This window comes from Cardiocondyla obscurior, linkage group LG23 (genome assembly GCF_019399895.1).
Source record: "Cardiocondyla obscurior isolate alpha-2009 linkage group LG23, Cobs3.1, whole genome shotgun sequence".
NCBI lineage: Eukaryota > Metazoa > Arthropoda > Insecta > Hymenoptera > Formicidae > Cardiocondyla > Cardiocondyla obscurior.
In genome coordinates this window covers 2,218,737-2,231,790 of record NC_091886.1, presented here as the reverse complement: position 1 = coordinate 2,231,790, position 13,054 = coordinate 2,218,737, and the positions used below count along the sequence as shown (strand labels likewise).

The 13,054-nt window shown below is 33.3% G+C and overlaps 1 protein-coding gene across 12 annotated transcripts in view; it reads right to left on the bottom strand.

Moving 5' to 3' along the window:
• The window catches only part of Bent (projectin protein bent), a 76,833-nt gene that overhangs the window by 29,550 nt on the left and 34,229 nt on the right, over positions 1-13,054 (bottom strand). For all 12 annotated transcript variants that reach the window (XM_070671513.1, XM_070671514.1, XM_070671515.1 and 9 more), the window contains 16 exons: positions 12,103-12,144; positions 11,325-11,363; positions 7,969-8,119; positions 7,625-7,861; positions 7,325-7,461; positions 4,298-4,375; positions 3,151-3,276; positions 2,856-3,000; positions 2,623-2,762; positions 2,398-2,542; positions 2,164-2,305; positions 1,917-2,041; positions 1,466-1,819; positions 1,157-1,363; positions 770-1,078; positions 65-655 (listed from right to left, as the gene is read on the bottom strand). In XM_070671513.1, coding sequence (XP_070527614.1) covers positions 65-655; positions 770-1,078; positions 1,157-1,363; positions 1,466-1,819; positions 1,917-2,041; positions 2,164-2,305; positions 2,398-2,542; positions 2,623-2,762; positions 2,856-3,000; positions 3,151-3,276; positions 4,298-4,375; positions 7,325-7,461; positions 7,625-7,861; positions 7,969-8,119; positions 11,325-11,363; positions 12,103-12,144 — 2,968 coding nt within the window. The remainder of the gene's footprint in view (positions 1-64; positions 656-769; positions 1,079-1,156; positions 1,364-1,465; positions 1,820-1,916; positions 2,042-2,163; positions 2,306-2,397; positions 2,543-2,622; positions 2,763-2,855; positions 3,001-3,150; positions 3,277-4,297; positions 4,376-7,324; positions 7,462-7,624; positions 7,862-7,968; positions 8,120-11,324; positions 11,364-12,102; positions 12,145-13,054) is intronic.

The window sequence follows — 13,054 nt, the reverse complement described above, 5'->3', positions numbered from 1 at the left end:
ATTTTGATAAAAGAGAAATGTTTTAAAGTTATACGAAAATTTATTATAAGATTGATAAGCTTACCAAGAACGACGACATCGGCAACGCTCTCACAAGTGCCGGAACTGTTTGTCAAAACTAATTTATACTTTCCAGAATCGGGTCTGGTAGTTTTTCTAATCGTCAGCACGGTATTTCTCTCGTATTTGTCGATTGTAATTCTTTCGGCCGCGTCCTGTAGTACCTCCTTTTGGCCCAAAAACCAATGTACTTCCGGTTCTGGCTCGCCGGCGTATTTAATGTCATATTTAATGACTTGGCTCTTTTTGACGACTAAGTTTGTAAGACCGTCACCAATGATGTACGGCTTAACGAATCGGCACTTGGCGATAATCGGTTTAGTGGCATCAGATGGTTCGCCAGGACCTGCCTTGTTCACAGCTCGTATCCTAAATTCATATTGCGTGCCTTCTTTAAGGCCGTCGATAGTTGCCTGAGTTACATCGCCCTCGATTTCCTTGCCTGTCACCCATTCCTTGCCGAATTTCTCCTTATATTCAATTATATAGCCAGTGATCGGTGCACCACCATCATTTTCAGGCTTCGTCCATGTCAGATCGGCGTGGTCTTTATCCCAGTCGGTTACATCGACATTCGTAGGCTTGCCTGGTTCATCTAAAAAAATGCGAATATATCTTTACCTTTTTCTTTATCTCTCATATATTTATAAAATGAAACATCGACGTTAAAAGTAACATTGTACAAATTTCAATTAATTAAAAAATTTACCCCATGGATCTTTGGCTAAGACGGGTTTGCCAAACATTGCCGGTTCGCTGGAGCCGAGCTTATTCACAGCTCGTATACGGAATTTGTACTCTTTTTTCGCAATTAGATCTTCAACTTTGTAAATGCATTTTTCGCCCGACGTGACTTCGCCGACGTTGTCCCATTGAGCCTTCAAGCTAAGATCGAGACGCTCGATGACGTACTTCGTGATAGGTGAGCCGCCGTCATCTTTCGATGGCTTAAAAGACACGACGCAGGAATTCTGGAATATCTCATTGACTTCGACGTCATACGGTGGAGATGGGACGTCTAATAAGAATAATAAATACATGAGAACAAATTAAGACTTGAAATTTTATAAAAGATTAGTTTTATAAAATTACAAACCTTGCATAACGATATTGACATCTTTTACTTCTTCTCCCTGATTGTTACCTATCTTTATTTGGTAAACGCCAGATGATTCGCGTTGAGGTTTCTTAATTTTATACGTGATTTTATCTTCGCCAACGACAATCTCGACGTCTTTGAGAGGCAGCGGTTTGCCGTCTTTCATCAGCTTCGCTTCTACTTGACTCTGCTTGGTGCCATCAACTGTAAAAAAAATGCAAACATAAATTTTTTTATTCACAGTCCATTAATTTTAATTTATAATTATTAAATTTTACTAAATTATGTATCAAATGTGACTGTTACCTTTGAAAGGCACAACAAAGATTAATGGCGCACTGCACGGTCCTTCGACTTTGTCAGGGAAATCGACGATCGGTTTACTCTCGCCTTTTTTTACAGTGAGCTTGCAGCTACTCGTCAATTGACCGCTCTCGCACATAATTTCACCATCGTCGGTCATTTCCACTTTATTGAAAACCAACTGGTGCTTACCGCCGCCGAGATTTTTTATCTCCACTCTTTCGTTAGGCTCAATTTTCTCGCCGTTGAAATAGAATACAGCCGGTGCGGTCTGATCTTGAAGTTCAACGTCCAGGACCAGTTTTTCTCTCTCCACCGCAACGGTATCTTTTAATTTCTTGTTGAAGCGATTTGCATCTATAATTTACAAAAATTAATAAATAAATATATAAATATAATTATATAATTCTTTGTTAAATAATCGAGACTAAATTATAGAAACTATTATATTTACAATTTATCACAATTTCAGCTTCGGTCTTGTCCGCGTTGCTCACGCAAGAATAAAGCCCGGCATCAGTGACTTTACAATCCTTAATGATAAGCTTTCGTTTCCTACCTTCTTCTTTAATTTGTACCCTAGTAAAAAATCATTAATCAAAATTTTTTTCTTAATTTACAGATAAATTTTAGAAGAAGGATATTTTTAAAAATAATTAATTATTAATTCAACTTAAAAAGTTCTCTAAATTAAAAACCACCTTTTGTCAGGTGTAATTGCTTGATCGCCTTTAAACCATTGTACTTCTCCGGCTGCATCATCCAGCTCGCAAAGTAAAGTCAAGGTTTCCTTTTCTATTAACTGCTGATGTTTCAGCACTTTGACGAACTTATATGGATATTCTAATAAAAAATATTAAGTTTTATAAAAAAGAAAAATCGTAGTTTAATGACAATTAAATTACATTGCTGTAAATTATAAAAATAATACTTACCGACTACAGTGAGGGTAGTTTCGGTCTTGTCTGGCTGCTTACTTATCTTGCAAGTATATTCGCCACTATCTTCAAGAGTTGCGCTTCTAATCGCTAGTCGGCACACGCCGGACATGTCTTTAGAGATACTGTATTGGTCTCCATCCTAAAAAAAAAAGTTTTTTTTAATATTTAAATTGTTCCAGCTCTTGAATGCCAGCCCAGCTTTTCTGATTTATAAGTTACCTCAAGTTTCGTTTTGCCTTTATACCAAGAAACTTGTGCCATATTAGAACTAACTGTACACTCCATGTAAGTTTCATGCTTTGTAAAACCGCTGGTCTTCTTCGACAAAGGCTTCAAGAAGCTGTATGTTGGATCGGGTTCTAAAAATTTAAAAAAAATTACAAGATATAAATTTTATTTAATTGATAAATTTAATTTTAAAAAAGAAAATTTATGAAAAACAAATTAGGTACCATCCACATTCAGAAAAGCTGTGCTGGATATGCCAGCAATTTCGATCGTATATTTTCCAGTGTCTTCGACTTTAGGTGGAGTAATGATGAGCTGATAACAATCTTCTTCGTTTTTAAATTTGTATTTCGCTGATGGGAATAATTCCTGTATAAGAAATAATTAATTTTTAGTTAAGTATATAATTTAATTTCAATTGCATTCAGTTCTCAACTTTGTCTTTTTTATTACAAAATAAATTACGCAAAATGTTCTAGTTTACGAAAATTAAAAATTATTTCTGAAAGAATTACTTACGTCTTTTCGGAAGAACCATTTAGGCTTGCAATTCGGTTTCGAAAAATTCGCTTCAAACACAACTTTTTTGTCTTTCCCTTCTTTTGCATATTGATCCACCAGTGGCTTCAGAAAACTTTCTTGTTTCTGTGAAAAAGAGACCGTTAATCAATTATGAATCGTATTTGCAGATTTAACTGAGAAATCCACAATAATATTGTTTAACATCGACAGCTTTGCCAGGCTACAAAAGATAGTGAAAAAAATCGGCAGAAAACTCAAAAAATTGGCGTTGCTTCCGACGTAGAAGCCGAAGACGACGAAAAAAAATATGACGAGTCTAAAACAAATCCTAAAAAAGAAAATTACAGAGAAAAGAGTTCGTGAGAAGTTTAGTTGATCGTTCATTGGCAGAGTTGACTAAACAAGCTTGTTTTCGAGCTTGTGACTCGTCATGCTTATTGTTAAAATGGTGTTAAACGGATTTGATAAAAAGTAGAATATGTGGGCTTTTCCGAAAAAATTATTAAAAAAAAAATTCACCATTGCGCGAGAAAACAGTTGCTACAGAAGGCGTTGCTTGCTTATACTTGCTTACTTATATGTATAAATACATTCAATAAACGACACCGATAAGAAAAAAATATTATTTGTCAGGGAATCCAACTGTGAATAATTTTTTAATCGACTTAATTCTAATAAATAGAATATTTAGATTTAAAATAATTATTAGAAAACTGATTCTAATAGATCAATAATATTTAATGAACTTTTTTTATAAACCAAACTTGTCACAAATTAGAATCCCTGCAAGTAAAATTTAATATAACTTAACAAAAATTAAACAGAATATTCTTTCTCAGATAATAAAAGTGGAATTAGAGAAAGTGGAGATGCAACAGAAGCAACGTAACTTTGAGACCTTAAGTGATTAATAAAATAGAATTCATTAATCGAAGGCGGAAAAAAAACATCAGCAGAGTTTGGGGCATCGTAATTAATTTGTACAGAAGTTGTCAAGAGAAAGGAAGTTCTCGAGCAAAAGAAGAAGAAGAAGGTTGAGCTTTGAAGACTGTCGAGATAACAGCGACAGGCACACAGACAGTCATTATAATAATATAATAAATATTTGATGAGGAGTTCGATTCACGTGAGGAATCGGTCCAACCTCCGTCTTGATGAAGTGATGCAGAGTTGGCCAGTCGGGTATTAATTCGGCCAAAGATGGCCTACGCGATCCACTATTCTAGAAACAAGAAAAGGCACATTCGCGGTCACAGTATCTTCTTATTATTATCAGAATAACGTCGTGTCGATCGTTTCGTTATTTCGAATTTTCGTTTTCATAAATTGTTGCTAGCTGCTACTCGTCATTATGAGTTATGGATAATTAATTGTGATCGCAATCATTTATTAATAATTAATATGATTAATACGATTAAATAATAATCATAACAATTATAATAATTATTAGTGACGTGGCTATACTATTTTTATTTGCATTGATAGTTCTATTGCTTTTATAAGTACGATTATATGTGTAATTCGTAATGCGAAGGCAAGAAATATTATTTAAAATGTCTATAATTTGTTTTAGTAGGGAAACTGTCTAATGAGATGAGCATTCAACAATCTGCATTGTTATGTATTTTAGTTAAAAATTATTTATAAAAGCGTGTATGTATGTATGCATATATGTATGATATGTATGTATACACATGCGTGATTATAAAATATAATAGCGAGACATTTTTTTTTTAATTAAGCCAAGCACGAAGAGCATGGATGATTCAATCGTGGTTCGTTAATTTTTATTTAATCCGCATGAAAGTGGATAAATAAATCAGATAATATAAATAATATGAATAAATTCATATTCGCACTTTCGTTTCACAGTTTCTCAAAATTTTCAGAGATTATAAAAGCGCAGGCCAAAGGGAATCTCTCAATCGTACATAGCGCAAGAATTTTAATTTTTAAAAAGCTTATGGAATTTATTACTAGGTATTTTTGTATCATATTTTTGTAAAATTGAATCAAAATTAATGTAACTATCAAATTCTTGCGAGATAACTGGCTTTCGTTTTCATTGACTTATTCGGTTTACATCCTTAGTCGGATTGATGTAACACCTGCCGCAATAAAACAAAGAGATCAATCACAGTTACTTTGAACGTTTAAAGAGCCGATCTCTTTGCTGTGTTACAATAACACAATTTCTGTGTCTTATCTGGTTCAAAGGGTCAAAGTTTAGAAAATCCAAGAAACACGAGGGTATTCTGGCAAATTAGGCATAATAATAAAATCGAGATGTACAAAAAATTTAATCTTATGGTATCGTCCTCACTTCCTAATTTTGTATAATTAAACAATTTTATCTGAATAATTTATACTATTTAATAGCTGAATAATCGTGTTGTAATATTCGAATATAATTAACCAGAATACCGTGTAGGATGAGAAAGCCTTAGAGGGCGATTCTGCTCTTTGTTTCATGGCTTTTTCGAATCTAATGCAAGGATGTATTGCTTTAAGAATTTTTTTTCGCGAACCTTCTCCTTGACGTGTGCCGCTAGCTTTGGCCAGTCGACGATTAGCTCCTGCAAACTTGGCCTGCGCTGAATGTTGAAGACGTCCTGCATGCCCGGCACACACACATCATGGTTAATGTCACTCTAACCGTCTAACCAATACTGATAAAGAACTCTGATTTTTAAAAAAATATATGTAAAATTAAGAAATAATTGATATAAGATAACACCGATTTTTTTTTTATTTTTTTGATTTAGGATCTTTCATTGAAATGTTTAATTATTACTATTATATAAATATGCTTTTTATAGTTATAAAATTTACAAAATTAAATATATCAAAGTTCTTACTACGCTTCCTACTTCTACACGTTTAGAGATAATGCTTTTCTTCTAATGTATAAAAAATATCATGTGCAATGCCAGTTTTGTCACATTTTTTTTTATCAACGACGTCGTGCTTGTTTATAAATCGAGAAATATATGATGCAAGTATACATACATGACTTTTTAAGATAGGATAATTGATAAAAGCCAAGAGGGATAGATGTACTTCAAAGTGTAGCATTAACTCTAAACCACATAAATTACAAAAAATGCATACGTTAAAAATAAGAAAAGAAAGTTATATCGCTTGCGCGACAGAGTGAAGGCAAGGGGGAAGTAAGAGAACACGGCATGGTTAAAATGTTTAGATAATATAAAGTAAGAATAAAATTTTTAACTTTCTGATAACAATCAAGCGATTTTCTACAATTCTCTTTACTCAAGTGTAGAATTTATTATTATTTCATAATAATTTTATTGTTATTTTAAAAAATTAATATTAAAAGAAATTAAAATTGTCAATTTTAATGTCCTGTCAATGTTCTAAATACGTTTTGTAATCGTCATGCTGTCGTATTATTGTGATTTATTGTGTGGATCGCTCGGAAAAAGACCTTAAGCCAGCTCCAGTTAATTTCACCCTTCTTGACGAGGGAAATTCGAAAGATTTCCACCCCAGATGTCAAGATGACTATTTCCTCGCCGTCTTGGTACCAGCTCGATCCATGCAGATCGCTTTGTGACTAATTATAAGAGACAGAAGTAGATAGAGAAAGGAAGAAGAGAGAAACAAAGAGAAATAAATAGGCAAATAATGCGCTTTCAGATCTTGAAGATGTGCTGTTTTTAAGAATAATCATATCTCATTAAATTAATGAATTTTTTAACGAAGTATAAATGTCAAATAAGAATTAAAAAAAAAAAAGATTTTTTAATTGGAATGCGAAATAGAATAAAGACTCCAAAAAGCAGAATTAGATTTATATCGCATATCTCACATCAACATGTCACCTGTTCTTACATTCGTCAAGACATCATCAGGCTATTAATGACGTGTTAAAATCGCATTTGCACATTTCTATTATGTGCATTATATTGATGATGATTATGAGTGTAATGCGTAACTAATTCTGTTCAAAAATATTACGCAATATAATTTCATTCAAATTAAACCTGTTTTAAAGTTAAAAATATTTATATATGACGAATAATATCTATATAATTAAATACTGCTTGAACCTCATGTTAATCCAAAATTTAAATCAATAATTTAACTTTTTTGCATAAATATTGTATATTATTAACATATTTACGTTAAAAATTAAAATAACACGTACCCTTTCTACTTTTTTCAACGCTGGCATGGGTTTCTCGACTTCTTTCAAATCCACTTTTTCTTGCTCAGCCTCTTCTCGTGCCCACTTTTGATATTTCCTTTTCTTCAACATAGCACGGAAGTCCATACCACTGGCGTCTATCACGTTAATAAATAGCTTCATTAATTAACATGAATTTGTGCCATTATTAATACATTAATTAGACCATATTACACATATATTAAAATTGAAATGGTTATATTTATATTTTTATTATTTGGTACTCAAGCTTTATACGATTTAAAAAGGAACGTAACTCACCGGAAACATAGAGCTGCATCTCGGCGGAATCTTCGCCATGGATGTTGCTCACGACGATCTTGTATGTGCCCTCGTCGTTAGGCTTCGTCTTCCTCATGCAGAGGGTGATCGTGTTGGTCTCCGAGTCCGTGAGGAATTTGAAACGGCCACCTTCGATGATCTCGGTGATGCCCTTATAGAACTTAAAGGTTGGCGCGGGCGTGCCCTCCACCGCGACGGTGAGATACGCCGTCGAGTCTGCAAAAATCCCAATGCAATACCGATATAAAATAAAAATAATTTTGCAGTACAAACGTCGTCGTCGCAGCAATTATAAATGGTTAAAGAACAACGGGATGCGTCACCTTCGACGGCGGAATACGATTCTTGAACATCGACGATCTGGGGTGGTCCAGCTGGTCCAACATCTCGCAGAGGTGTGCTAGGTAAGTTGATCCTATTCTCGAGGTCCGCCACGCTGGGTCTTCTGATGTCCGCTGTGCTCGGACGACGACGCTGCGCCATTCAGATATAAACGTGAGCAAACTTACATGCCGTTCACCGTCGTATTTAACATAGACATTGAAAAGCTTTTATAATAAAGCGAAAAAAGTTTCAAGCACGGCGCGCAACGACTTCCCCTAATTAAACATATAATATTAAAATTTTTTGATCAATCTATTGTAGTTAATATATACGTAGCTAAAAATATTGTATAAAAGATGATGTTAAGATAAAATTATTTTCTAGAATCGTTTCTTGTAATCTTAATTTTTATTTTATGATAGAAGCTGATTTTATTATCTTAGAAATTATTATCTCGCGTATAAAAAGAAATTGACGGAAAAGTAAAGAAATGGAAGTCGTCAGTATCGCTAAAAAAATTTACAGCACTCATGCTTCGTATATTTTTTAACATTTTAATAATTACTTACGTTTATTCACATTTAATTGTAAGTTAATGTTATTTACAATTAAAAGTTATTTTACATTATTAATCGGCGTTACGTTTCAACCGTTAGTTCACATTATGTTAGTTACTAAATCGAGTGAGTTTCAAATAGTGTTAGTGACAATGCTAAAAATCATTCTTTTTCTTTTCAGACTACATTAATTAGCAAGATAGGATCGATTAACGGATAATTTTATATGATGGCTTTCCGAAATCCGTGGCATTTTTTAATCGCGTGTAACCACTGCAATTTCAAAGATTTTTCTTACGCATTTTCAATGGTACTTTTGTAAAAATAAAATACCATTAATCTATCACTTAATTATATTTTCTTATTTTTTTTTTTTAATTTTAACAGATTATCACGTGCAAAGAAAATATCCCAAATAATTAACACTAGAGATAATACTTTAAATGCGTAAGAATTACTTGAATCGCATGGACGGACTAAGGAAACAGATAGGGAACGTATTAATTATATGTATAAATGAGAGAGAAAATGAAGAAAGCAGGAAAATATAATTTTAATATTTCTTGAAAATATTTACACAACAAATTTTAAATAGTATTAAAAATTAATATGTACATTCTTATATCATTCCTGCTTTCGACTTAAAAATGATCGAGAAATATTGATTCAAATCTCAAATTCGGATTCTTATAGTGATGGAAGTGATATTTGTGCATATCGGTGCCCACTCAGTGAGTGAAATCGTGGTGAAACGCATATACCACGATATGTGAATTGCAAAGCAAAAGTGAGAATCACATATTACGAGTAAGATGAGAATTTAAAGCCGTAACGTAGTAGTTGATTATTATTAATATAAAATCGTCCTCAGTTAACAGATTTTCAGACGCGATTAAATTGCATAAAAAGAGATAACTATTTGCAGGAAAGAAAAACGTTCGAATAGAATATTTAAAATCACTTTTTTTCTGATTAAAAAATTACATTGTTAAAATTTTCATAGTATAACGTTAAAAATTGTATCGTCGCTAAATGTATTATTAATTTTTATTTCGTGTCGTTATCTCTATTGTGCAATTTAATTATTTTTTTATGACAGTCTACAATAAGGTATTAGCAATATTTCTGGCCTGTCCTCGCAAGCCTTCCTTAATGTTAGAATTATGATAGTACTAAGAAAATTAATAGAAGATTTACAGAAAGTTAGGGAAGAGAGAGAGAAAAACGTGGATTCGATGTGTATGACATGAATGACTTTTTATTGATCTGACGATGAAATGATTGCTTACTCCGTGAATCAAACTGATCCCTGTCAACTAAATTGCCATTTGAATATTTGTCTCACAGGAAATGCAGTTATCAGGATTATTTACAAAGAGACACGTTACGGTATCTATACGGTAATGTACGTACAAATACGATGCCATTTATAAAGTTTAATTATAACACAATAAAACAAATATTATCTTTCTAAAAGGCGACACCGTATTCGTAACGATGAAAGTGAGATTAACCGGACCGAATTCTATTTGACACATATAATGTGAGCACGATGGATATTTACACCTATACATAAAATTCTACATAAATAAGTTATTTCACACATATATATTTTATATATAGTATATATATATATTTTTTTTTTCGACACATAGGAGTTAACTTGCTTGGTTTTAAATTTATCGCAGCGACATGCAAAAATATGAAAAAGAACCAGAATCTCCAGCGTCGGTCTTTAAAAATAATAGACTACATTGTTTGTAAAAAATTTCTGTCACTTGTATAAAATTCATAATTAATTTGGCGTAAATTAAAATAAATTATTATAAAGAAAAAAAATGCAATTAACTGTGTTATTAGATGTTAAACTGAAATCTTTAGAACAGATTTTACACAAGATAATTTTCAAAGATTTTATTTTATTCGTTGGGGAATGCCGGTTTAAACTCTGACATAAAATTGCATCGCTACGATAAATCTAATACCGAGTTGTATTGCAACTACTTAATTTTTAATGGTGGTACAGTTTGCGTGAATAATTTATTTAAGGCATGAGACATAATAGGAAACATAATATGTCAGAGAACTTATTATTACTTAACTACAATCTCTTTACCACCATTACAATTGCGTCTAAACTGCATCTATACAGCTGCATAAAATGTACAGGTGTATCCGCTCGAACTAATAAGCAAAATTTTTGCAACGCGACCGCAATGAGCTTTCTTAGGCGTTACATACATCGAATCGATTCATATGTCTTTTTAACATATAATTACAAAATTTAATTATAAATCGATGCAATGCAAAGAAATACCATCGGAAAGCGCATCCCGTCGACGTTGACCATCACGAGAAAGTGCTCTTTGCAAAATATTTATACAGCATACAGGTTTAGAATAACGTCCAAAAACTTACAGATATAAAAATTTAATATAAAATTAAGTATCTTGGTAATAATTTTCTTAAACATGTAAAAAAAAAAGGCGGTAAACTTCTGCGTCGTTAAAAAATTTCATTATTTGATCCGTTTTGAACCTTTTAATAAATTTCTTTATTTAAAATATAATTTTAAATATAATTTTGCAAATAAATAATTAAGTTCTCATTAATCAATTTGCGCATTAAATTTTTGGAAATTATTCTGAAATATCCTGTTTAAATTTCTCGATTTTAAGCACGTAATAAATAGAAAAATAAATATCGAAGTAATTGTATATGTATAAATTACGTATATAGTACAAAATAATATAAAAATATACATATGCGTACACGCACGACAGAGATATTGTGCTAACCTCTTTTTCTTGCAGTGCGCCTGGTCGGCCGGGCTTATTCTGTGTGTGGTGCGTGAAAAAATAAAAGATGAGATAGAGACAGAGAGGTAGAGACAGAAAAGGGGGACAGAGAGAAATTAGATTTCTCGATTTCTGAAAGGGTGACTCGATATTACGGGGGGAAGAAAGGGATGACTCGCTTTTCGTGTAAGAGAAAAAGAACTCAGATTATTGATCAGTAAATTACTTGCCAATATGCTCTCACGAACATATTAAACCTGTATTAAAGAATTACGGCATTAAACCGCGGTGGTTGAGAAAATAGCGGCTAGCATGTTTAGCAGCAGCAGCAACAGCGACAACCTCAAAAACCTCAGTCAAAACATGTCGCAGAATTATTTTTCTTTTTTTTTTTTTTAATTATTAATATCAATTATTATTATTAATATTATTATTGCCGTCCCGTGGTAACGCGTGGTGTTGCTTTTGCCTCTCTCACTGGGGATCTTTCTCCGCCGAGCTTTACGTTTTTAGTTTTCGTTTTAGTTACTGGGCTTTTTATTACTTTTGTCTTTTGTGGGCAACAAGGGCTTATAAATGATGCTTAAAAATTATGATAATTGGAGGAGATGGGGCGCAGAAAAATGTCAAAGTTTAAAAAAGGAGATTGATATCCGTGGCACAGATAAAGATTGAAAAAAAAGAAAAAAGAAACAGGGCGATACATGGTAAACGGAATATTGCTGGTGATGGTACTCTGAGCAGGTAAGCTTTGTGTTATAGCGAACACAAATCTCACCTTTGTGTCCACCAACACCTCACCGGGCCGTAACCTTCCCAACTGCAAAAAATCACAGAGACGAATACATGAGGGTCAAGTGACTGCGCGTCGTTGCGGAGATATTCCTTTCGTCGTTTTTATTGTTAACGCGGAAACTTTTGGTTAACACTTCCCGACAGATTTACACAGGACGGACATTGAAATACCTTTTCTCATTTATAACAGTTTTGGCAAAAAGCGACGGTTCCAAAAACGGGAAAACAAAAACGCTCCTGCGTGCTGGCTTTGTTGTTTCTGTTAAATTCGGGGTGAGAATCGGCTTTTCTCGCCTCGGGTTAAACTGAGGCTGCTTTTATTATTCGCTTGGGGTTGAATTTAGGTGAATATCCGAAGATACGCGCAAAGGAATGCTAGAAGGCTGAGGGGGAACGACGAGGAATCGCGGTAGACGAACACAAACGGGGGCTAATTTGTTTGAGGCTCGCTTTACCGACGTTGCGACGGCATGTGCGTTTGCATTTCTGTGCAGTGCATTACTAGACGGAATAGTGCGATTCGGCGGTGCGCGATGGTCAGTTACGTCAGTGAGTTTAGATGCAACCGGATCATGTGTGATTGCATTAAAGAGATAAATCTCTTGAAGAGCGGACTCGCCATTTCGCAAAAGTAATCTGAGAATTGCATCGATTACCTCGAATCAATCGTGTCTTCTTCTATTACTTTGATATAAATTTTGTTACAGATCTGTATTTTAATTATAATAATTCTAACGTGTAATCGCTGTTTTAAAAATTAATAAAAATTTTATAACGCATTTATGATCGATTTTTTACGACACGAAGAATCGAGGTAATTTTGTAGAGAAGCAAGGGCGCATCGGTGGCTAGTCGAGATCGGCATTATTCCAAAATGTTATAACAAAGTTATTACTGCATCAATAATACTCGGTAATAAAATTGCTTGAACGACA